Source organism: Spea bombifrons, chromosome 3, assembly GCF_027358695.1.
Source record: "Spea bombifrons isolate aSpeBom1 chromosome 3, aSpeBom1.2.pri, whole genome shotgun sequence".
Taxonomy (NCBI): Eukaryota; Metazoa; Chordata; class Amphibia; order Anura; family Pelobatidae; genus Spea; species Spea bombifrons.
Genome location: NC_071089.1, coordinates 5,567,963 through 5,594,991, shown reverse-complemented (window position 1 = coordinate 5,594,991; position 27,029 = coordinate 5,567,963). Strand labels below are relative to the sequence as shown.

At 44.0% G+C, this 27,029-nt stretch overlaps 2 protein-coding genes across 2 annotated transcripts; both read right to left on the bottom strand.

The window, feature by feature from the left end:
- Window positions 1-1,862: 1,862 nt before the first annotated feature.
- On the bottom strand, window positions 1,863-14,310 carry EPHX1 (epoxide hydrolase 1). Its single transcript, XM_053459500.1, is given in 10 exon segments — window positions 1,863-2,799; window positions 3,227-3,352; window positions 3,730-3,838; window positions 5,973-6,187; window positions 6,313-6,442; window positions 6,757-6,984; window positions 8,619-8,682; window positions 8,684-8,799; window positions 9,903-10,097; window positions 14,069-14,310. Coding segments are annotated over 9 exon segments (1,374 nt in total). The 5' UTR covers window positions 10,087-10,097; window positions 14,069-14,310; the 3' UTR covers window positions 1,863-2,597.
- A 6,096-nt stretch (window positions 14,311-20,406) lies between these two features.
- SRP9 (signal recognition particle 9) lies at window positions 20,407-24,518 on the bottom strand. Its single transcript, XM_053459497.1, has 3 exons — window positions 24,334-24,518; window positions 22,074-22,142; window positions 20,407-21,291 (listed from the first exon to the last, which is right to left on the bottom strand). The coding sequence occupies exons 1-3, from the start codon at window positions 24,403-24,405 to the stop codon at window positions 21,172-21,174; spliced, it is 261 nt and encodes an 86-aa protein (XP_053315472.1). The 5' UTR covers window positions 24,406-24,518; the 3' UTR covers window positions 20,407-21,171.
- Window positions 24,519-27,029: the final 2,511 nt, after the last annotated feature.

Genomic DNA, 27,029 nt, shown 5'->3' with positions numbered 1-27,029 from the left:
AGGTCTGTGTACCCAAATTATATACCCGTTTCGCTCACTAGGGGAGCTATTGCACAGGGGCAATCATGCACTCCGCTTGGGGTAAATATAAATGAATATAATACACAATAATTCCACGTTCTGCGAGGTCTTTCGTGGAGGGCGTTATTTCCGTACATTATCCGGCCGCCTGACGCCGTTCTATAAATACGCTTCAATCCCCTGCCATGCGCAACGCAAATATCACACGCGGGGTTAATACTGCGGCGTGGCGCGGGTGTAGGTGGTACGGAGGGAATGCGCAATCACAGAGCCTAAAATACATTTGCGTACCTGCTAATTGTCCAGTTTTCCGTGAAACAGTCATGCTTTTCCGTAGCAGTTCTGCCAGGTGATACCTGAGGGTCTGCTTTAATAACAGAATGTGGCCCAAGAAGGATTGGGGGCCCAGAGTTGGCACAGGCCACCTGACCACGTTTATGGGGGTAGTTGAGCATGACACCTCTGCCTTTAACTTAAATCACATCTCTGCCTCCCGTCAATCTAGTTTCAAGCTTCTGGAACCCGATCGACCCCTCTCCGCAGGGACCGTATTACTGGTTAAAGAATCGTGCAGGGTCCGGCCCTGCCCTATGTGTTTGTAATTGGGAGGTAATGGGCAAAGTCAGCGATGGGACACACAATGCTTCTTTTGTCTTTCTCGGCTGATCTGTAATGACCTTTCTCCGTGACGAGGGATAAAGAAACAGCTGCTCGGAGCCACCGCGAGGGTCCCCGTTCTCAGACAGGTGCGAGAAGAAACGTCGGGGCTCAGAGTCATTACCTTTCAACAATTCTAATCTCATAGAATCTAAAGTTCTCATTATAGTTGTTATTCAGGGGAGGGCTGATATACGTCGTCAGGGACAGGTAACATATATCCACGTATACACTGATGTCAACACACACACACTTACATATTCACACACCCTTATACAACGCAACATTTCATAAAGCTGATTACTGCCCGGTGTTAAAGGAATATACATTTTTCAGATACATGTTGCAATTCAGCCATGTTCTTCACCGAAAACAAACCTAAGTTACCTCTTCCCCCTCTACCCATCCCCATAACTCCCCGGCTTGGGAGATTGCCCACCTGCCATTATCACCACTAGGAGGCAGTGTGGTTTCTGTGCCCCTTGTGTCTCCAGGACCCCTATCACTGTGGACCCCTTACCACCCAACCAAAGCTATTTGTGTAATTAGGGGTCTAATAACCCCGTCTTGTATCCTGGCCTTGATCGTGTTACACACAAGAGAAGCTGCCAGCAGATCGGCCCCATTTGGCCCCGTCTAGTCCTGATAAACCTTAAAAATATACAGCATTATGCGCTAAAAGAATGACACTTCTACTCAATGAATACAAATATATATATTTTTTTAATAATTGGAATACATTGTTTTGTAAAACATCAGCATTAAATCGAATCCAGAACCAACCTAATAAAAAAAATAATAAAGAATTAAAATTTTAAAAAGAGATTTCCGTAAAAAAGGTTACCGCTGGTGCAGAAAATTCCTAAATCAATATCCAGAAAATTTAAGGCGATCCCCCTTCACCAGGACTCCGGGGTGGATGCTCAGCGAGGCTTTATGATGCCACCTGGCCAAGTTTCATAAAAAAAAAAAAAAGAAAAAAAACAAACAAAAAAAAAACCACACAAATGACGCATGTAATAAAAAAGGTAACAGCGTTTGTGTCGCTACCTGAAGACGTGTAATATAACAAAATACATGGGCTGTCTGGATAGCCAGAACGTTGAAATTTCAAGAATGTGAAAAAGACAATCTATTCCTCAAAATATTTTATTTTTTTGTTAACGTACATTGGAGTTCATACATTCTTTTTTTTTTTTTACTCTTCCTGTCTGTCTCTACTGAAACCAGGAAGTGTGAAAAGCATACTTAAGTACACTTCCTGCACATGCTCTGTAGCCTCCCAGTGGGAACCAAGCTTAGCCAATCGATGTATGCCAGCCTTCCATCTAACGTGGTAACCCTCTACCTTTACCACTAGGGGGCGCAGGTTCGTCATAAGAAGATTTTGCCTTCTTACCGTAGCCATTCCAAAGAAAAAATGGATTACTTAAAGACTTCCAGAAAGTTTTACCCGCATTTAAAGAATTTTTGGGGGTTTTTTTTCAGGTGTGCAGTGAAAATTTGTCTTAATGTCTCCTTGGGAACCCTAGATTTGTTTATAGCTTGCATAGTATATTTTATCTTATATTTATATTGTATCTCCATGGAATGTTTGCATCGCTTACCAGCAGGTCGCACGCATATATTCTAGAAAAAGTTTATAAAGAAGCGTATGTATACAATTGCTGATCATCGCTAAGCTTGTAACCCCCCCCCAAAAAAAACAACCAATGCCCAGATATCATTTGGCTGAGCAGCTCTCATAGGACTATCACTCCCATCAGCAGAGCAGGAAAAAAATGGCCATTCTACTTCCAGCTATTGTCTGCGGGTCATGAGAGTGATAATCCTACAACAGCAAAACACCCATCCCCCCCCCCCCCCCCGACGGGATCTGGAACCTCTAATTTACTACAAACCGTAATAGAACCCGCTATTTATTTGTGCTCCACTTTGGCTACAAACTGCTGAATATCTTTAGCCAGGATTTCTGGCTCTTCAAAGGCACCGAAGTGGCCCCCGCGAGGCATGTAGGTAAAGGAGACGATGTCGACGTATTTCTGCTTGGCCCAGGAGAGGGGACAATGCATGAGCTCGTTGGGGAAGGAGGCGATGCCGGTGGGAACGGTCACCTGGATTCTGTAGGAAACAAAGAAAGAAAATGGTTCTAAATATATTTGGATTTCCACAATATTTTTCATTTGAAAAAGAAGTCTTTACGATTTTTGTATTTACATTTATTTTGGAATTTCCCCAAGGCCCTTTTGGAGTCTGCGCAGAACATCTCCCCCAACTGGCCCATGATCCCATTCAAGGGCCGTCTATTCGCAGTCGAGTTAGTTTCACACATAAATGCTCCAGTGATAGCACTTCTGCTGGGAGGCTGTTCCACTTATCTACCACCCTCTCCATAAAGTTAAACTTCCTTCCATTCCATCTAAGCCTTTGACCCTTAAGTGTTAGATTATGACATTTCTCCTCCTCTGAAATAAACTATGCAGATAGATACATGGCATAAAAAACCTCAAAGATTGAAAATATGCAGTATTTACATAAAAACACCTACTTGTCATGTTTGGCTACACCGAGTCCTCTGCCGACGTTCTCCTTGTAGAATCTCATGGATGAAACGATGGAGCCCGACACCCAATAAATCATAACATTGGTCAGAAGGTCATCTATGGTGAATTTTCTAGTGGGAAAAAAAATGCTATCACCAAATGTAAACCTACTTAACTCGAGGGGTAATTAGAGGAGAAGAACCCACAGCTTTCCATTTATAATATATATATATTTTTTAAATAATTTTAATGGAGTTGTGTTTTTTTTTTGTTTGTTTTTTTAAGTAAAATGTATTTTTTTTCCTGGTCGCATTTATGTACATTTTTATATATTGAACTGTAAAAGTAAAAAAATATATATAAATATATAAAAATAAAATAAGAATATTTTGATCCTGCTGGGTGTCCAGAGCTTGATTTTTATTTTTGAACCATATTCATGTGGGGTTCAGGACCCCAGTACCACCACCCCTTTTCGTGTAATGCATTCCCATCCCGTTCTGCGTACCTTTCCAGTCCTCCATCTTCATAATCTACAAAATCCCGATCAGTCCAGGTGGAAAATTTCTCCAAGATGTAGGCAGCGAGTCCGACCGGGGAATTATTTAACCCGCACCCTGGAAAAATCAAAGGGCCGGATTAATGGAGTCCTCGGGGGACGTCTTTAAAGTTAATGTTGTGGCTCCCCGAGGATCTGTACTCGTAAAACGCGTCCGTTATACCTACTGCGGGGAGACCGCAGCCGCAAAGGAGGAAACATAAGAGACACGCATTGGAAAAACTGAATTGTATTCAGTCGGTATACCAGCCAATCAAGTATCTAGACCTATGCGAGATCACCACAGGGACCCAGGACAGACTTGGACCCCCAGACTCCATGTCCATCACATTGTCCCACTGCTCTGCCCATGTGGCTTTGGGCCCACAATAACATGAACACACACACTTAAACACATACTCCATGCCCCCCCTGACCTCCTACCTGTGTTATCCACCGGCCAGCCTGAGCTCCTCTGCTCCCTAAAGCTCCTCACAGGCTGGACACATCTGGGCGCCAGGAAATGATATCATATCCCAGTGCGCCAAGACTGAGGGAGGAAGGCTCTCCGGCCCAGCGGTATTCATGAGGTGGGGTGGAAAGAAGTTTGGGCCTTTGTTACGCCAGTGCCCGCTCATGCTCCTCTTATAATCTTACTTTATGCTCCTCCTACTGTCCAACCCTATGCTCCTTAACCAATTACAGAGCTGGAGCGGATGACAGATTGTGTTTTCAAACAATTAGGGGCCTATTAGACAGCTGGTCGGCTGGGACCCTGTACACCAGTCCTGGTTTTACCCTCCTAATGGTGGCCCTGGGTCACCATACCTTACAAGTGTCCCTGCTTTTGGTCCCAAATCCCTCTTTCTTCATTGATGTCCCTCTTTTCTAGGAGCTCAAAAGGAGAATATTACAAGGCCTCGCAACAAAAACGCTATAGAAACAGCAGGAAATGGGTACGTTTAAAGTCAAACATAGAGATTTCTATCCAAAGGTCTCAAATATTCTTCGTAAAGCCGTACCCAAGACACGTCTCCAACCACAACCCCCCCAAAACAAAGGAGACCATGTTTTGCATTTGAAACGTTAAGAGTTATTGCTCACATCACTATAATCCGACATCTCCTATCCTCCGGCGCCAGCAACTCACCACAACACACAAAGAGGAGAAATAAATCATTGATTCGCATGCCATAAAAACTTTAAGGACATTAACCCCCCCTTTTACGACACAAGAACGGAACTCACAAAGTAACGGTTTAAACATTAGCATTGCCTTCCTTGAGCACAAGGGGTTAAATTACCCCCCCATTCATGCAAATCAGTTAAATGAAATACAGATTTCTAAAATAATATTTCCATTTGATGGCAGCGCCTGAAGCAGATTATGTGTAGGCAAGACTTACGCACACGGAAAAGGTACGATGTATGCAGCAGCCATCAAACGAGTTGGCTTTTCGCCCTGTTATTTCATTAATAATTGGCTTTGAACGAGAGCAGATGCTCGATAAAGATCAAAAAGCCCCGTTCGGTAAGAAAATGAGCTTTAGAATGTTCTAAAGATCTTTTAAAAAAAATAAATAAAATAAAATAGAACCTAGAATTATAAAAAGGAGAAAAAAAACGGGGAGGAATTCTTAAAGTCGGGAGAGCTCTTCGGAAATGATGTAGAATCCAGCATTCTGGGAGAGAAAGTGGGTCGATGATTGCTAACCAATCACGTCTCAGAAATTACAATAAAATACTGTAAGAACCATAAAAATCCTTGTATTTCCGTAATTTTTTTTTTGGCCAGTTGGTAAATTTTTATAGTTATAGTTCCTCGACATCTAGAGAGCGGGGGTCCGGTGTTTGAGAAGATATCTGAGAAGGTCCACAAAGACCATGAAACAGAGAGCTGTGTGTCTGCAGACCGGGATCCCGTCCCGATTCTATATAAATTTGTACTTTAGATAGGATTCTTCCCCCAAAAATGCAGGCAGATGCAACCAATCGGTCGCCAGCAGGTAATCGGGGGTGTTTCCGTATAACGATTGGCTCTTGGTCTTTGTAGGCAATCAGATACGTGAGAGCGTCATAAATGTTATATTGTACGGCCGCCCCATCCTTTGCCCAAGTTAGAAACGTCTCCTACTATGTTTTGTGTTCTCTAAGGGGGGACCCAGCTGTCTGTGGGTCCCGTCAACGCACCCCTAGGGCAGTTATTGCCTCACCTGCCGTGTCAGGCTTGGTCGCTTGGATGTGCATGTACCCGCTCTCCTTCACAAGATGATAGAAGACTTTCTTTAAGAAAGGAAACAGCCGTCGGACATCTTCGTCTTGGAAGCCAAACATTCCGGGGAAACGCTTGCCGAGGACGACGGAGAGCATCTGGGACAACCCTGAACTGGAGACGGGCACCATGGTGAGGTGGAGGCCCTTGACATTGCTAAGAAAAAGGAAGACGTCGCATTATTTAATGCACTAAAAAAATGTTTATTATTATTATTATTTTTGCATTCAAATTCCTTAGAGTGATGCGGTTGCCGAATTCGGGGATTTTTTTGGTTTTACCTGGGGGCAATCTGAGCGAGGTTTGTACAGACAATGGATCCCCAATCTCCGCCATGAGCGTAGAATTCACGGAACCCCAATCTCCGCATCAGGTGGTAAAAAATCCGAGCGACGGCCACAGAATCGCAGCCTATCAGTCGGGGAATTAACGCCGGTTAGTAACAAGGTAACGAGACAACAAAATATTACTACTAATTAATGACTTACTACACTATTATTCTTACTACTAATAATAACTAATATGGAAATTCTGAGAAAATATTAAACTGCCCATTTCAGCTGACTACGAGGGTTTTAATCTCTAATTCTGCTATGAATGATGGGATTTGCAGTCCAAAACCCCCCTACCCATGTTAATGAGGCACTGGGAATGCATCCAGTAGGATTTTACTAAAAAGCGCAGAAATCATTTTTTTTTTTCTTCCCAAAACTGCAAAGTTTCACCTTGCTTGTGAGCCGCTTCCGAGAAGCCGTATCCGGGGATGGAGGGGCAGATCACCTCGAAGACGCGTTCGTCGCTCAGCCCGTGGCTCCCGGGGTCCGTCAGCAAAGGGATGATCCGGTAAAACTCGTAGAAGGACCCCGGCCAGCCGTGCACCAAGATAATGGGGCGTACGGCGCGCCCGGCGGGGACGTTGGCCGGCTTCACGTGAATGTAATGGATATCGATACCTGCAGGTGGAAGACGGGGGGATTATCTGGATATGAAAACATGGAATAAGTTTGCTTTTCACCTTTTTTGCCCCGGGACCGGCATGGAGGTCTCGCAGGGAGCTGCGGATAAGCATCTCATGCACTTTAATGCGTGTGACAGCCGAGCGTCTCGAGTCTCTTATGGGTTAAAACGCGGTGCAGTCCCACTGATTCAGCTCGTTATATAGCCATTAAAATTAGACAGGACTCGCCAAACTTGGGGGACTTAGTGGCGGGCGAAGCGATATATGGCCGTATAATGTGACCGGACCCCCCCCCCCATATGAACTCATATAGGGCTTTCAATGGTATTTGCTGGGTGTGCACTGATCTGGTTTTGTTGTTCATACAGGTTGGTCATTTCAGGAGAACCCCGGAATCTGAATTTGAGTTTTGGTATGAAAGGTCCACATAAATTAACCCTGTATGTGCATTTGGGGAGGGGGGGGGGAATATATTTGTTTTATCTAAAACCATTTTTAATGAAGATTTATGGTCCATGGAGGAAACTTAATAGTCGTAACACGGAATGTTTTTTTTTACATTTTTACTAAAGAAAAGAAAAACACGCAAATTCTCCAAATGATCCACTGGACGCCTCTCTAGCCGGACTGACTATTATTGAAAATTCCTGAATTCTGCCAGTTAATGTTTACAAAAGGAAAAAAAAACTAAACCAAAACCAACACAGATCATTCCCTTAAATAGAAGAAATCGGTCTTTGCGTCCAGACTGCCAAAAAAAGAAAGAATAAAGAAATAAAATGGGTTTAACTCATCGGACGCCAAAGGAAAATCCCTGCATCCATTCACAATTCATTCACGCTCTCCTGGCACTCAAAGTGTTAAATGATACGGTCCGATTACTCTTGATATGAAATCCTAATTTTCCCTCACGTCCCCGTGTGTCACATGAAACCCGGTCACATCAACAGCTGATACTTAATTACACTTTATCCGGAATGACATCACATTACAACATAGTTCTGGAGGATTTTATCGGAGAGAGGTCAGAGGAGAGCGACTAAAACAGGAATGGTTTGCAGGATAAAAATTATCAGCAAAGAATAAAGGGGAGAGAGGGAGAGAGAAAGAGGAGGGAGAGAGAAAGAAAGAGGGAGAGAGAAAGAAAGAAAGAAAGAAAGAAAGAAGGAGAGAGAGAGAGAGAGAAAGAAAGAGGAGGGAGGGAGAGAGAGAGAGAGAGAGAGAGGAGAGAGAGAGAGAGAGAGAGAGAGAGAGAGAGAGAGAGAGAGAGAGGAGAGAGAGAGAGAGAGAGAGAGAGAGAGAGAGAGAGAGAGAGAGAGAGAGAGAGAGAGAGAGAGAGAGAGAGAGAGAGAGAGAGAGAGAGAGAGAGAAGAGAGAGAGAGAGAGAGAGAGAGAGAGAGAGAGAGAGAGAGAGAGAGAGAGAAAGAGAAACATTTAAATACTCAAAGGGATTCAATAAAGGACAGGAGTGAAGTTTATTTAAAGGAGTTTCAGTCGATGTGAGGAGTCCCTGAGCTTCTAGGCATTGTATAGAAAGAAAGCCGCTTGTAATGTTTTTATTGCATGTAATCTATTTTTTGTCTTTTTAAACATATTCGGAATTCCGTCCGGTAATCGTTTCCCACCGACCTTCGATTTTGGTTTTGTAATGCGGATATTTGTTGATGATTTCCAGTTGTTTTTCCCAGCTGAAACGCGTTCCTCCAGTACGAGACCACTTTGCGGAGGTGAGTGGAATTGAAGCCGTAATTAAAGCGGCTCCCCTCCAGGGGCTCGGTGTAACGGGTCTGATCGATGCGCTGGAACAAATACCTACAAGAGAGACCAAGAACCCACCTCAGTATATCCACAATACGGCCCAATATACAGAGTTTTTGGACTATATCACGGAGGTGAAGCCGCTCCACAAAGCGTCTCACGAAGAAACCTTGCAGAGAGCGGACATCAGCGCCAAGATACAGAAAGTAGTGTAAAAAATTAAATAAAAATAAAAATCAAATCACTTAAAGTTCCCGCTTTACTGACGGGTCTCAGAACGTTCGTGACTAGCCGATCTCTTTGCCCAGAGACCCCGAGGAAGCATCAAATCTCTGGGTCACAACCCGAAACCTCGGAAGCAGCGTTTAGACACTCGCTCCCTTCTATATGTTCGAGGCGAGTCCCACCTGCGGAGTCATCGCCCCCATCCATTGACCATCAAACTACCCAGAGGATCCCAGGTAAGAGTATGGCGCCCATTCCAACAAAAGTACCTCAGCATACAGCTCATCATCCCAAATCAAGGCTTTGTATCTAGCGGTTCCCACCCAAAATTAGCTAATTTCAAGGGAAAAAGATCGGGATGATTGGATTTGAATTATTTTGAATGTAATCGTTGAATCATTATAGTTTAGAGACCCGTCATGAAGAGCATTTCCCGAGTGCTGCCATTCATCAGCCGCGTTTACTACACTCTAGAGCCCTGCGCGGGACTACTTTTTTTAATCCCGCTCCCGCCGTTTTTAATCCCGCTCCCGCCGTTTTTAATCCCGCTCCCGCAATGTGGGTGTTCCGCTCCCGCCACATTTGTGGCCAATCATGCCCGCCTCCTTAACTGATTTCCCGCGCAGACCCGCGCGGCTGCCCTCGAGTTGTTCCCTCACGGAGGCTCTTCTCTTGCTCCGCCCAGGAACAAGGCGGAGTCACAGGAAGTGACGTCACATCACGTGACTCCGTTTTGTTCCTGGGCGGAGCAAGCTAGGAGACGCTGTAATGGAGCAGCAAGAAGGCAGCCTTGCGGGACAGTGCGGGATTACCGGGACCTGCAGGTACAGTGCCTGACCGCCCGCTCCCGCCCGCAGCCCCAGCAAGACCGCCCACAAGTTTTTTGGCGGGTCCCGCCTCCCAGTGCAGTCCTCTACTACACTCCTCGTACCTTTAACTCTTCCTCAGTCGTTTCGACCTTGAAGGGCCGGATACTTTCATCCTCCTCGCTCTCCGGTCTGGGGCCCGCTCCCCACCACCCATCGCCCATGGGCAACGTTTCATCTTTTCGTCGGAAAAACAATCGGTAGAGCAGCGCCGCGGCGAGCAGCGTTAACCCGATCTCAAGCAGCATCGCAACTCCGACTAAAGGAGAAAAAGAAAAATGGCTGTCAGATTCCTTCAAAGATTGAAAGGGTTAGTATTTACTGGTGCAGAAAAAGGGTTTTTTTTTTTTGTTTTTTTTTTTTTTTTTTAACTAGGGGTCCCAAATAAAATGACCATAGAAACTGTATACGACATGGCGGCCCTCCACCCCGACGACATGCCGAGAAACATCACGCCGACGTTCTTTATTATTTTATATAGTGGCAGCATATTCCGCAGCGCTGTACAACGGGATCTAGTTTCTTCACAATAACACATATTATATTAGGTACGGTTGTAATACTCGCCCCCCGGTCCGATTCATCACACGGAAAGGACATTTTTTAATCTTAAATACAACAAAAGGCTTGGTTGGCGGCACCACAACGGATCTTTATTTGTATACAAGAAAAAAAACAAAAAAAAAAACTAATCTGATCGTTTGCAAACCTGTTGCCTCAGGAAGATTTTCAGTAAACACAAAACCAGCAGACTTTCAGAACCCGGCACTCGCCCGTCCCACCCGTCTCGGATACCCCCTGGAGACATTCTATAAACTTGCGTGACATATAAAGGTTATATATTTCCGCGTGACGTGAGAAGACTGGCGTGACTGCTGAGCGAAACATGGGGGAGCTGTCAGGGTTTGTCCCGGAAGGTTTCGGGGGTTTTATCCCAGTCTCGGGGTGAACGGGCAGATTCTCAGGGTTTCCCCCCGCGCTGCCGCCCCGGACCCCCGAGGTAACATCGGCGGAATAATCCACATAGACATTCACACGACCGGACCTCATCAAAAAGACACAAAAAAATTTACCTTTTTTTCCCTTGTTCTGGGGCCTAAACCCGGATGTTTTATTGCGGGACACACAAAATAAGTGGTTAACAAACCCGATTTACCAAAAACAAGCCCCCAATCTAACAAAACGGGTCCCAAACAAAGAAAAAAAACGACGAACGTCAGCAGAGCGAGAGTCAGCGAAAGGCGCCATTCAGAGAATCTGCACCGGCAGCAAAGCAGAGAGAGGCCGTCAGCGATCAGACTGCTGCGAGACATCCCCGGCACAGGGACAGACAGGGCCGAAACCCTAGCGTGTGCGGCAGTTTGCGGCTTCTGTAATTATATATGTATACACACACACACACACATCATTTATGGGCTGCTGGCCTTAAAGCTCCGTCCTCTCCTGTCTCGCAGAACTTACTATTACGTCATAGCGGTCTTTTGGGACCCTTAAGCGGTAGATTTCATTCCAGAAACTAAACGCGGCTTGCAAATCTGATGACCCCCTCCTACCCCTCCCCCACCCTTAACACTGTAACCCCACTGTAACCCTGGCCATTGAGCGGATCCACAAAGCAACGGGGGTTAAATTACCAGGTTGGCAGAACCCAGAAGAAAGGAGTCTCTGCACCTGCGAAGATCACTTTGCATTCTTATTCTTTTTGTTAATCGGATTGCGAGGAGGTTTGAGAGACAGAGTGACAGAGAGAGAGAAAGAGAGAAGAGAGACCAGTCGGGTCGCAGTAAAGCAGCTCCTGGTTTATTGTTCTCGAGAATACCATTCCGCCCGTTATCAGGGCCGCGATTAGGAAACTGAGCTGCCTTGTGCTGCCAGAGATAATAAACAGAGGGGAAAGGGTGTGTATGCGTGCGAGTATGTGTATGCGTGTGTGCATGCGCGAGTGTGTGTGGGGGGGGACGCCTTAACTGAGCGCAAAGGTCAATGTTTCTCTCTTTTACGTCCAATTATCCTTTGATTCTAACAACAGAACAATAAAACTCGCACAGCGCCCTCTCATCACCACCGCTCGCTCATCACATCTGCAGGCCCGATAAGCTCCATTAAGGTATTATTTTCTAGGAAGCGTCCGCTCGGAAGGACTTCTCTTCTTCAGCATCCCTGTCGATGCTAAAAACAAGGTTTATTAAATCCTCTGATCGCTATGGCAACCGATTCAGTGGCCCCAATGACCTTTTAGGACATGGTAGCACTGGGAAAAATCCTAATAATTCCCAATTTAAATGTTTACGTCATCTTGGAATACTTTATAGGGATGACCGTCTAACCAATTACCAGCCCTCCCGATGATATATGAAATATTTCCCGTTGTACTGCGCCATGGAATATGGCGGCGCTATACAAGACAAATAATAATTCCAAACCTTCCTAGAAATAGAATTCTATTTTTTTTTTTTTTTGCCGGGAACATTTAATTATCATGTGACGCCAGAGCAGCCGCGGAAAAACCCGTTTTTTCTTCTTTAAGGATTAAAATAATCAGCTTTCCTGCATCCCAGAGAAATTCCAGCCGCGCTTCGATTGACCGATATACCGGACACTCACAGCAGCGGGCCCTGGACCGCCATGTGTTAACGTGACTCGCGTTTAATGTGAATTGCGTATTCTGATTCTCTCCGACTATAATAGCGCCCCGGAACCTGCATGCTCTATTAATACACGAGAAAAGCCACACACACGACGCAGCAGGAAGGGGTCTGCATCCCACCCAAACAATGTTAGGAAGCCGATAGAATCAACCATGCGGAGGCTGGCAGCCTTCAACCCATGAGAAAAGCAGATCGGCCCCATTCGGCCCCCGTCTAGTCGCCCGTTTCTCCTGCTGTAAACACTCCAACCTTAATCAGTCGTTGGTCTCGTCTTCGATTCAGGAGCCGGATGTCTATCCCCATGCATGTTTAATACCCTCACTGTATTACCCTCTACCACTTCTACTGGGAGGCTGTTCCACTTATCTACCACCCTTTCAATACAGTAAAGTAAATCTTGCTTACATTCCATATAAACTTCTGACCGTCTCCATTTAAATTATGAATAGGTAGTCACTAGCCTAAATCACGTAGCCCCTGGATATAATAATTAAACTATGTCTGGCAGACATGACACCCAACTACCAAGTATTACATATATAATATATACGTATATATCACATAACAAAGGACGACGTTCCATTAAACGGAAACAGAAATGATCAGGTCAGGGTTTAAAAGCCACCTAAAGTCCTCGTCACCCTAAACAAGCAGTCCTGCGGGTACATATGGGACAGAAAAAACACATCAGCTCCGACTGAGGGTGATGGGAGTTGCAACCCAACAGCTGCTATGCCCCTGTTTCCCAAGGTTTTAAAGAACAAACACTAATCCGGTATATAAATAATCAGAGCCCAGAGATCAGGTTTTATAATAATACAGTCACAGAGGTCACGGGCGGCCAGGATATCGCCATAAAAAAAAGAAAAAAAAAAGTCAATATTATGATGTTTCCATGGTAATTAGATCTTAGTTTTCTCACTAATAAAAACATTTTAAAAAAGTGAATTTATACGACAAATTATTTAAGGAAAAAAACTCATATAAAATAAAATAAAAAAAGACGCCCATTCTATTCTTCAACCTGATCTCCCACAATAATCCCTCGCCAAAGCATTGTGTGCTCCCCCCCCCAAAATGCTAGTAACTCCCATCACAGCAAGCCTACCTTCCCATACACACCACACCGGATTAACCCTTCTACTGCAGAAGAGGCCAACAATATCCTTGTTACAGGCAATTTAAATAGAATCTGGAGCTTAACAGATTCAATAAACAACAAAAAGGACACTAGAGATACTTTTAAATATATTATGTGAGAGAGCGGTAGATGAGAGGAGCCACCTCCCAGCAGTGGTGGTAGAGGATAATAGTGTTTAAACATGCATGGGATAGGCGTATGGCTCCTGAATCTAAGACAGGTGCAAAAACTGAGTCAAGGTTTGCTAGAATTTTCAACAGAACAAAACTAGGCATTCACTTTTTTTTTTTTTACAAAGCAAACTCAGTCTGTTTACAATATTAATGCACCAAATGCAAACGCAATCCGTCATTGGGATCTGGCAGAGGGATCTAGTGGAGGAAATCTTCCGGGACCCCGGGGGTTAAATGGGGCGCTAATTAGACTAATGAATGCATTCACCTGGTCAGATCCCTGCGCTGTCACCGCCGCACGCCGTCTGCGGAGCAATCCTCCCCGCGCTGACTATAAGGGGAAGAGATGTACGGGTCACCGCGGGGGTCATACCAGCACGCCAAACGCAATATAACGCCTCGAACAGCCTCTGTTGGCGCTTACCTTTGCTGCTATACCCCACCCGGGGCTTTAGAATGCAATAAGGAGGTCAAACGCCCTATAACTGTAAAGCGTTACACAGTTTCCCACACGTTATACAAGTCGAACTGCAGTGCATTATGGGACTTGTAGTTCTGAGCGTGGATTCTGTGGCAAGAGGCAGGTAGCGACTTGTTGTGTTACAAAGGTTGAAGTGCAGGTAGCAGTGAGGGGTAGCTGACCTGTGGCGCTACTTTTTCCTTTATTGCAAGTTTTTTCCTTTTTTTTATACCCAGCTGGATAAATAATACTGTAATTAATAATTACTCACAAAACTGGCAATAGAGGTTTTAAAAAGAGGGATTAAGCCTAATATATGATCCTTCTATCGGAAGAGGTGGTATAATTGCTAGGATTTGCACGTTATTTGAAGCATTTAGGGAGCAGTCGTTGGGAAATCAACTAAGTGAATAAATAAATAAATCTCCAGGATTATTATTCTGGAGAGAGTTCATTGGAGGCGACTAAAAAAACCAGCCCCCTCAGCCCTTGTACTATTGTGGTGAGCCTTTTCCCTGCCCCCCCTTTCTATGTTACTTTACATTAATTTACATTACTACAGCGGGGGATGTTTTGGGACTATTGCTTTTATTTTTGGCCGTGGAAGTACTATGTCTGAATATAATGGTTATGGTGTCACAGTATTCCACGCGTGTGATGTGTACATTATGTCTGGGTTATGGTGTTGATGTCACAGCATTCCACGTGTGTGATGCGTAAGTTCTGTCTGGGTTATGGTGATGATGTCACAGTATTCCACGCATGTGATGCGTACATTCTGTCTGGCTTGTGGTGATGATGTCGCAGTATACCAAGCGTGTGATGTGTACGTTCTGTCTGTGTTATGGTGATGATGTCACAGTGTTCCACGTGTGTGATGCGTACATTCTGTGTGGGTTGTGGCGATGATGTCACAGTATTCCAAGCGTGTGATGCGTACGTTCTGTCTGTGTTATGTTGATGATGTCACAGTATTCCACGTGTGTGATGCGTACATTCTGTGTGGGTTGTGGCGATGATGTCACAGTATTCCACGCGTGTGATGCGTACGTTCTGTCTGGGTTGTGGTGATGATGTCACAGTATTCCACGCGTGTGATGCGTACATTCTGTCTGGGTTATGTTTGCGGCCCTTTTGTCAATATATACGGCTTCCATAAGAGACGTCGGATACCGTTTGCGATTGTGTTGCACACTATGCACCTTTTTTACATCCGTGGCGCTTTTTATAAGCTTCCCGCAGATAAACGCGCAGCTCTTTGCAGGGAAGTTAACGGAAAACTGTATTTTTTTCTCTCCAAGTCTTCTCTTTTTGCGTTTGGCATCCGGTAAACCAGTTGAACTTTGTTTTCCAAAAAAACAATATAAATCTGTATCGTGTTTCTTGGAAAACATATAAAGTAACAATTCCAAATCGAGGGGCTAAAAAAACAGGAGACAGGTGCGTGTGGGAGAGGAGCCGGCGGGGGAGCCGGCGGGGTGATCTCCAGGAGCAATTCGAAAGGAAAAAGAGGAGCTCAGCAATAAATCCGGAGAGTATAATATCTGCGTCGATGGAGGTCGTGATGCCCGACAGCAACGTGTTCTGGCCTAAGCCGAGCCCCGGCGGGGTGGACGATCAGGCCCCTGGTGTGCCGCTGCTCAATGGGCCAGTTACAAGGGAGCCGTCTGGTCTTCCCTACCGGCCTAGTAAGGTTAGGTAGTGGTTGAACTGGATGAGGTATATAAAGCATGCCTCCTAACTGTCCTGCTTTGCACAGGGCAGTCCCGCTTTTGCCACTCTACACCACCGAGCTCTACCACTGTCCTGCTTTTCGTCACGGGGTAGAAGTTGGAAGGCATGTATAAAGCCTGCCCATCTCTAAGTACAGATATTTTATATGTTGATACCTTGTCACGTTGTATGTGTTCAGCATCACTATCCTTTCCTTCACCACGAATGAGACACCTTAGCGTGGCAAGTGAGCTTTGTCCCAGGCTTGCGTTAGTATACTGAGAACAGATTCTTTGATTGATACAATATTATTAACATTTAGCACACTCGCACTTTCATTTAGAATGTTATCAGCATACTAATAGTATATAATATAGCAATAAAAATAAGTTAGGAAACACCAAACTTGGGGCACCAAGCGGCCTAAGCAATATATGGCCATATAGCGCGACAGAATCCCCAATAGATAAGTTACACAATTATTGCCGTCCCTATAAATCGATCTGAGAAAAATATATTTAAGGTATATGGGTGACTAGGAACAGGAAATTGTTCAACCATGACTTCCTGTTTCACGGGGGTATAAATATTAGGTAACACGAAGGCCAAATTGTCTTAGTCACTCATCACAATGGGTAAGACCAAGGAATATGTCTGTGATGTGCGGCAAAAGGTTGTTGAGCTTCACACAATGAAAATGTTATAAATCAACCTGGAAGAGGACGCGTGTCCATATTGTCTCAACGCACTGTGAAGGGGATGGTTCGAGCGGCCAAAAAATCTCCAAGGATCACAGAGGCGTCTTGGGGTCTCCAAAACTACAATCCGGCGTCACCTGCATCACCATAAGTGGTTTGGAAGGGTTTCAAGGAAAAAGCCTCTACTGTCATCCAAAAACAAACTCAACTGTCTTCAGTTTCCCAAACACCACCGGAACTTCAAATGGAAACGAGTTCTATGGTCAGACAAAACAAAATAAAGCTTTTTGGTAATAAACACCGGAGGCGGTTTGGTGTTTTGGGGCGGTTTTTCTGCCAGGGAACCTGGACATTTTGTTAGGATAGACGACACGCTACATGGACTCTATCAATCATCAACAGATATTATACGAACACCTGACTGCCTCTGCCAGAAAGCTTAAAACCGGCCGTGGTTGGATCTTCCAGCAGGGCAATGATCCAAAACATACATCACAATCAACAAAACAATGTTTTGTCCATAAAATCAAGGTCCTACCACGACCATCCCAGTCCCCTGACCTGAACCCCATGGAGAACCTTGCGTAGTGAACCGAGGAGGAAAGTCCACCAGGGTTCTTGAAATTTGGTGGACCTGGAGAGACTCTGTATGGAGGAACGGCGTCAGATCCCTGTGCCGTGTATTCTCCAACCACATCAGGCATTATAGGAACAGACGGTTATCGTAGCAAAGGAAAGCGGCACAAAGTATTGACTAAATAGGTGCCAATAATTGTGCCGCACACATATATATTTAACAACTTTGTTTTTTGGATAACCCGATATTTTTGTAAGAAAAGGTTAAACAATAAAGACAAATTTTCTCAGTCTTTTTTTGCTCATATTTACCAATGATGGCAATATTTGTAAGGGGCACTGTATTCGCTTAATATACATGAATACATTATGTGTCACGTTCAAGGTCTTGAATGTGTCTTTTTCATATAAGTTTTGTAGTAAACAACATTGATCAAGGTCAGGCCGAGCGGCGATGCCAACTTTAACACAAGACAACGGATATAAGATAGAGAAAAAAGCCGGCGGGGGGAGAGGAACGCTACGCTTACTGAGAGACGGAATCCCACGGGTGTGTTGCAAATTATTATCTTTATTGGCAAGTATTACACATATTTTCATGTACTCGGCTTTATAGATGTATTTTTGTTATTTGTTTAACCCCTTGAGGCCAGCGGGTGTTTTATGACCTATGGACCAGATTTTTTTTGGGTCAGAGGAGAATGAGGCTACAATTCGCACAGAATCACCAAAGTTGGACAATGGAAGACTGGAAGAATGTTGCGTGGTCTGATGAGTCTCAATTCCAGCTGTGACATTCAGATGGCTGGGTCAGAATTTGGTGTAAACAACATGAAAGCATGGATCCATCCTGCCTCGTATCAGCGGTTCAGGCTGGTGGTGGTGGTGGTGTAATGGTGTGGGGGACATTTTCTTGGCACACTTTGGGCTCCTTAGTACCAATTGAACATCGTTTAAACACGGCAGCCTACCTGAGTATTGTTGCTGACCGTGTCAATCCCTTTATGATCACAGTGTGCCCATCTTCTGATGGCTACTTCCAGCAGGATAACGCACCATGTCACAAATGTCATCTTAAACTGGTTTCTTGAAGATGACAATGAGCTTGCTGAACTCTAATGGGCTCCACAGTCACCAGATCTCAATCCAATAGAGCACCTTTGGGATGCGGTGGAACGGGAGATTCGCATCATGGATGCACAGCTGACAAACCCGCAGCCACTGCGTGATGTCATCATGTCCATATGGACCAAAATCTCCGAGGAATGTTTCCAGCACCTTGTAGAGAGTCTGCCACGGAGAATGAAGGCAGTTCTGAAGGTAAAAGGGGTCCAACCCGGCACTAGCGAGGTGTACCTCATAAAGTGGCTAACGAGTGTATATACATTATAACTCACCTCCCGAGACCCACACGTACACACGCAGAAAGCATTCACATCTAAATGGAGAGCTTTCGTGATGCTGGTGGGCTGCTTTAAACAAAGCAACCTAAAAACTGGACCACTCAGGGGGCAGCCTGCTGCAGCTTCTACAACAGGCAAGCTTTTATTTCGTTTTATTTTTTATCACCCAGAATGCATTTTAAATGCATTTAAAGTACAGATAAATAAAACATAAATGATGTCCTCAACCACAATTGCGTGACTATTAACTACAGGGCCTGGTAGGAAAATTTCCCCAGGGCCCAATGACTTTACAAGCAACATGTCGCACAGTGCTATCTTCGCCACCCCCCCCCCATTCACATTCATGCTCACACATACAAATGTTTACATTCACCTTCATGCTCACGCGTTTAGCAGCCTTGCTTTTTACCGTACAGTCACATTACTTGACCCCACAGCTTTCCTGCTTCCCCTGGGTCGGTCCACAATTGTTCATAAAGTGCTAGTCTGACCTGGACAGACAAATCTACAGGCCCCTGCTGTGGAGGGAAATCAGCTTTAAAGGGGGCAGACAAACGGTCGCAGGAGTGGCCCGGCTACCTAGAACGGCATGCTTGGTCGCAGTTGTTACGTCCCTGCTCATCCAGAATGTATTCCCGCTGTAGGCAGCCGATCACGTCTGAGATTTTAGAGTCGGCTTAACAAGAATAGGTCAATCGCTGGTTAATTTGTCTTGAATTTCTTACTTGTGTGTTTCCTGTACCTATTAACTACGCCGGAGTAAACAAAACGCGATTTCAATTTTACAGACAAAAGCACAAATTGATCCTCCCCTGACTTCCCCCGCTGCAGTAACGCCAATCTTTTCCCTTCCATTCTCATTATGCTAAGACTGCTGACATCCCCGCTTTAGTAGAATTACGAGTAGAATACTTTAATGTTTGTTTTGAGAAGCACTCAAGAATTGAATAGACAGAAGAAGCGTAAACAGAGACAGCATACACCCGCTGTCTGATTTCATGCTATTCTATGCATTCCCTGTGTGCGCATATTCAGGTATTCAATGGCGCTGGTGGTCTTGCAGGAGATGCCGGTGGTCCTCGCCTGGAGGCAGCAGTATTTATTAGCTGGTCCCAAATCATCGATGGTGGGCCAAGACTAAAGACGGGAACCGACTAGAGAGAAAATATAGAACCCAACTTTCTTGGACATTATAATATATTACTCTTCATTCAGATTAGGAGGGGGTCCATTCATCACCAAAAAAGTGTATTGGTTAAAAAAAAAAAAAAAAGTAAAAATGATTTTCAAACATCGTTCTATGCATTCTTGCTCTGGAATCCTAGGAATACATGAAACAGATCACACAAAATATACAGCCCAGCTGCTGAGGAGTTACGTATGGGGGGGGGGCTACATCAACAACAGAGCGGGATGGAAGCATTTCCGGCTCGAGAATTAGCTTACTTTTTAACGCCTATAATTTTAGATCAATAACACAATATATTGATTTTATTCTGCTGATATTCTTGTCACGGATAGGACAGTCAGCTGAGAGAGGCATACGCCGCCATCTTTGTAACGAATAATAAGAGCAACAGTCTTCACGACCGCATTATTAACTTCTCCGTCATACGCAGAACACGCCGGATACCGTCGTCTACCTCGCACCACAATCCTTGCTCTCAAATCTGAACCCAGACAGCAAGTTTTACCTTCTACGGAAGATAAATATCAATCGGAACTCATTCTACATAATTAGAAACGCACAACCTTCAAGAATAGATGCACCCAAGAACTTTTAATTCAGTCCCAATTGGTGGTACATTAAGTTACCGAGACAAGACGTCCTCATCTTCTGCCCTGAGTTACTAGCAAACTTTTACCAGCAGGCGAGAGATCGGTGCCGACGGAGGTACAGATCCTCCTGCCACGAGAAAAACACAGAAGAAAAGAAAAATCTGTCTTTTTATCACGAAAATAAGCTCTAGCTTTTACTCCAGAAGCAATAGGTTGTTTATTTTTGGAGGTTGTATTCAGTTGGTAATGTATACAAATCGGTTAAAAAGAAAAAAAGGCATGCCATAAGAGAAAAGAAAAAAAATATTTAAAAAGAAAAAAACGACGCATCCTGCAAGCTTGTGATCCCCACGCCTGGAATTGGGGAATAAAATTAAAAATAATAATTAAATGCTGCACGAGACATCTTTCCCACTCATTTCTAGAATGTGAATTTTTGAAAATGCAAAAATTGGGGAAAAAAAATATGTATTTACATCTGGTCTACCGGTGCTGTACGGAAGAATGATGTCCACTTAAGGATTTATTTTTTATATTTCTCGCTTCAAATTCAAAAATAAATAGAAGCTTTCAACTGAAAGCATATAAAAACTTTCCTAACTGTTGTAATAAACACAAAACTGCCTTTTCTTAGCGATTTCTCTCATTCCAGGCAGCTCACTGTCTTGTTTTCTCAAAGTCTTTCCCCCCCATCATCTCTGTGAAATATCGGAGCCCGTTTGTCAGCGTTTTCAGACATTCAGTCTGTTTCCATGGCAGCGCTGCGGGATTCCCGGGCAACCATTAGCCGCATCAGCTGACTGTGGAATTTCTCAATCTTCTTGACGTCCTGAGCCTGGTCCGTCCTGTACAGCAAACACTGGAAGCAGAACATACATGAGGTTATAGAGACACGGCAACGGCCAATCAGAAATTTGGATTGCTCGCTCCAAAAACAAAGGGTCAAATTTCATTGTTTTTATTTTCCCAAAAGCACAGGGTTTTGTCTCAGATTGCCGGCTGAGGTCTAGCGTTTGGACATGCGCAGCTAAAGCAAGAAAGGGGGCATTTGAAAAAAAGATTGATTGGCAACATATGAAACAGCGAGGTAACAGGGCTGGCCTGCAAGAAACTTTGAAGAGCCAAAAAAACTAATTTAACATGTTGCCCTAAACATCCATGTAGGAATATACACTTCCCCCCTTCACTAGATCCGTTGTAAATAGCGTGAAAGGATTAAAAAGGGAACAGAACCTTAAAAAGTTAGCTGTACCTATTTTCCTTTTCAGATTTGTTCACAAAAGCATTTGCATGAGATTCTTAGTTCGCCGCAGTCTGTACAATGACTCCCTGGAAGTACTACTTCTTTACTTAATAGGGAAGTTTGCCAGACGGGGAACGTGACACTGGGGCTGTGCATGCTCCCGGGGCAGCCTCTGTGGCACAGAGTGATAATAAAGCGGATCCGTGATTCTGCGCATGCCAATAGCTGCAACAGCGGCCGGGGCGTCCATGCAATCGCAGCAGAGCGGACACATATATATATATATACACACACACACACACACACACACACACACACACACATATTATATACACACACAGGAAAAGGCCGGGGCTTCAGTGTTTTTAATAATAAAATAGTTTTTATACAGATCTTACCACAACATCGTCTGTTACTTTTATGCACAAACTCCCATCGCAGTGTCTGTATTTTAGCACCACGCGCACCTGCGGGGCAGAAAGACAACGAGCCGTGATTAGGAGAAAGTACAAGAGATAAGTCATTAAAAATTAACAGACCTGTGGCACCACCGATAGCGTGTGTGCATGCGCGAGAGTGTGTGTGCGTGTGGGGGTAACCTGAGGCCTTCCAGTTGGTGGAGTAAAAGTACCCCATTGTCTTCAGCCTCTCACCCGCATTCCTGTTAGACTGACGCCCCATTCAAGAACCTCCACAAATGGCACCAGAGCTCAGTAACAGCGGCTTCCAAGCCTTCCAGACCAGACTTTAAACGCGTGGCGCATTTTGAAATATTAGATTCATAGATATATATTTTAAAAAAAATAGTGTTTTCCTTTCTTTCAGCAAAGGAGCATACGGCTCCTAAATCTAAGACGAGATCGACGACTGCTTAAGGTTTGAGTCGTTACAGCAGGAGAAATGAGATCAGTCCAATGGGTCTGATCCGCCATCAAATTCCATGTTTCTATACCTGACCTGGGCAGCCCACAGATTATGACATTTACACAATGGGTACCATTACTACAACGGGGAACTCTCAGGGTTTGGCCCCAAGTCTCCTTCCTATTCCCTCCATCTGTGATCAAAAAGACTCCCAATTAACGCTTTTGCTTCCAGTATGTCATGGCTGATATCCCTGCATGAATGCAGGTGACTCAATTAAGCGTATCTTTAAATGACAGCAAGTCAAGGTTTCCATGAGGATCCGTATTAGAGCCGTTTGGACACGTATGGCGAGTCAATACATAGAACCTTCACAGCGGGCTTTTAAAGGTTATTAATTCAAGAGTCTCAGCCATGGACAGAACTTTAGACTGTTCTCAGGTATGATTATACATTATTATTATAATATGTAAATTCACAATAAATAGCCCACAATAAAGACCACCACCTCTCAGCCAAACGATTCATTTTACTGGAGAGAAAGGTTTATGGGTCTGGCTGCCTTCAAATCATCCAAATATTTTACTTAACACCTTGATGACAATTGACGGTTCAGGCACGTCATGCACTAACATATATACAGAGAAGATTAGTCTCCAATTACTGTTTCTGCCAAGGAATTAGGAGACTACGAAGAACCAGTGACTCTTCGAGACTCCGGACCCCAATACCATCAAAACGTACAGAATCACAGGAGCTTTCCGCAAACCTGCCGCAGATCGTCACTAAATTACAATCCGTGTTCTGATCCTGCCGAGAATTATTAACAGGTCAAAATAACGAAGCGACCAAAAGCCATAGAAAGCCTTTTTTTTCTACAGATTCGGGACTTTAAATGCCCAAAGTTTGATCAATTCTTACCTGTACCAAACCAGCGACTATTTTTTCTGTACACACAAGAAAGGAAACTTATTTATTGTTTTATATGGCGCCATCATATTCCACAGCGCTGTACAATGGGTAGAAAGGACATTAGTAGTATATAACAATCTGATTTACAGAAACTACAGGTGAGGAGGGCCCTGATTAAACAAGCTTACAATCTAAATCCTACCCTAAATAGTTAATCATTAACATCTTCAAGGTATGGCAAACACTCAGCGACACAGAAGGCTACAAGAAATGACTAATTTCAGGTTTTTTTTGGGTCTAAAGTCACAAATCTGCTATACACATATTAAGCCCTAACCCCAGCACAGGAGAGGAGCTTGGCTGGCCCCGCGTTACGACCCTCTGAACTTAAATTGGAAGCGGTTAATGTATAGATATCTCACTTGGCCCAAAACAATCAGTCTCCATGCCAACCGACACATTCTACTATTTTAATCTTTACAGGAAGAGAGATGGGATTCTATAACATTCGCAGAAAAAGTATGCCCACCCTTAACAGGGACGGCCCACCGTGGCCCCACTAACCGTATATCCGTATTATAGTACTCTGCCAGCTGTACTGTACTATGCATTATTAAGCTGTAATAAGAAAAAAAGGCTTAAGGAGAAGCTGCAGGAAGGAAAGCGCACTGGGGGTCTTCTCAGACCCCCTGGATTTTGCGTGCAAGCAGCAGCTGGCTGGTGGTGGAGAGCAAAGCATAAAACTAGATCCGTTATCCTCAGGTAAGGATACGGAGGCCTACTGGACGCCGCCGCCCCATCCCTCGCTCCCTTATTATTAACACTGGGAGGCCTGACCCTGCGCCCGGTTCGGCATACTTGCCACCCGCGGTCAGCGCTAACCTTCATAGGATCTGCCTGGTAGAGTTTCTCGGCGGCCCGGGCGAATTCTTCCCATGTGCGGTGGTAAGGCATGGCGAGGCCGCACGCTCTGTAACACTGAAGCCCAAGAAACCGGTTATACACATCAGCACTGAGCTCCGCCACTAAACAGCGAACTCATTGGCTGCAGCCCTGACCTCCGACCAATTGTAAGCTCCAATTCAGCATTAAGCGACAAGTGCTTCCGGGTCCCCCGGAAGACACATTCTATACTCGATGATAGCATAAACAGTCGCTTCAGCCTGGGTTTATGGTTTAATTGCTCAGCGCCCTCTCCTGGCTGGAGGAGTGCAGCTGGCGCATTGGCTTATGGGAAGTGGTGTTTTTACGATACCAGTTTGAGCGTTTCACCTGAGCAACAAACACTTCCAGGTTAATTATTGGAACTGTCTGGATGTTGTGGGATTTGTAACAAATAAGACGTTTTTAAGATATTTTAAAAATACATTCTAGTTTCTTGTGGATCATGCCGGGTGGATGCAAGGCCTCCTTTCTTGAGTCCGGCTCCAGTTGCGCTGTGTTTAAAATTCAGATGTTAGTATACTATGATAAAAATCATAACTAAAATGTAATTTATTGATTTCGTATTTCACAGAAATTATTATTATTGGTAATATAATGTATCATTATTATTGATTTCTTTAGCGCCATCATATTCCGCAGCGCTGTACAATTATTATTTGGTTTATATAGCGCCATCATATTCCGCAGTGCTGTATAATTATTATTTGGTTTGTATAGCGCCATCATATTCCGCAGCGCTGTATAATTATTATTTGGTTCATATAGCTCCATCATATTCCGCTGTCCCACCGAACTCTACCTCTATCTCGCTTTTCAGGACCCCAATCCTCTGGTCCCATACACGGGAGAATGCATAATGGGGATGTGCAGAATGGTGCGCATGCACAGTAGCGCTACCAGTTTGAACGACACTCCAACTCCAAACACCGCCCCCCCCCAGCCCCAGCCCAGATATATATATATATATTTATATATATCCGGGAATAAACGGTTGATGTGATCCTAATCTGTCTGATTTGACTTTCAGGCATTGTCGTGTTGTCCCAGGTAGCTGCCCTAATTTTGCAGGCAGTGGGGATAACGGGCTGAATGGGGAGATCAACAAAATGGCTAAAGACCCAAAATCCTCCTGCTTCCTCGTCCCCCTTTTTCCTCCCCTGATGCCCCTCTCTTCAGTTTGCTGGGTATGAGGGTATCGCAGGGTTCTACAGCCCTAAGAAAATGTTAATGTGTTATTCCAAACTGACTTCTTTAAAACTCTTCGGTATAATTACAACTATTCGTAAAACTTTGGGGCAAAATGCTAGGGTTTATAAATATATTCACAAAAAATACACGCACTGCTACGCGAGTGCCTCATTAACCCTGTCCAGAGGGGGCTTTAAATTGCAGGAGAGTCTCATTGGGTTAAAAGGCAGCGGAGTCCCCAGGAAGCAATATAGCCATGTAACGTAACGGGAAATATATGGCCATAGAATAATTATCATACCTGGGTGATTACTGGATATATATATATATATGATAGACACATACTGTATATACAGTATATATATATATATATAAAGGCAGTCTGTATCGTATGGAATGTAAATATTTCCATTATTATAATTCATGTTATAAATTGAATTCTAACCAGTTCATAAGATTTAATATTCCATTGCATGAGGAATGATCAAAGCATATTGAAATCTACTCTCTGAACAATGTCTTGTGACCTGGCATATGAAGGGTTAAGATTAGTCTACAGATATTTAGTACAAAGCTGCCATTCCTGTCTAGGAAAGAACTAACAGAGGTCTTTCACCCCCCCCAACTGCTAAAGTCTTTTCATGCCTGAACCTCATATGCCACATCACGGGATGCCAAATGCCACTTTTCCAGCGCTCAGTCGCTGCGCTTTTGTTAGGGGATTGCACAGGAACAAAGACCAAATAAACTGCAAGTTTTGGAAATGGCTACCTAAGGGAACGCTCTTAGAAACCGCGCAGGAGACCCAGATCTCGCTCACAAAGGGGGCCGTTGTTCTAGATTAATTCCTGCGAAGCGAACGTCACGTCGCATCGGAAAGTAGACATTCTGGGAAAGATGCCAGTTACAGGAGTCCGGAGTCATTAGAACTGTACTCACCGGTTTGGGAGTCTCTTTAACCCTTTAAGGGCTATTTTTACGCTATAGGACTTTTTCATGTTTTTTTTTGCCATTAAATCTCATTTCGTGAACCCACGTGAATTATATATATATATATATATATATATATATTTATTTATTTTTTAGATAGTTTTTTGGGTAAACCATTTTGATTTTTCAAAAGATTGGGGTCACTTAGAAAGGTCTTTGTATTTGAAAGAAAAGCTAATTTTGCCCATTAAAAATTAGAAATACCCTTGTTTTCAATGAAAACTGCTAAGTGACCCCAAACATTTGAACGGTAGTGTATGGAAGACTTTATATTTATATATTATGACATAGGAGCAGTTTCAGAGAATTAACTCCTCTATTATCAGACATGAGCAGTCTCAGAGAATTAACCCCTCTATTACCAGACATTAAATTAATTTTTATAGCTCCAGCATATTCTGTAGCGCTCTTTCGACAGTCAGCGGAATATTTTAAAAATCACAAACAATAACAAA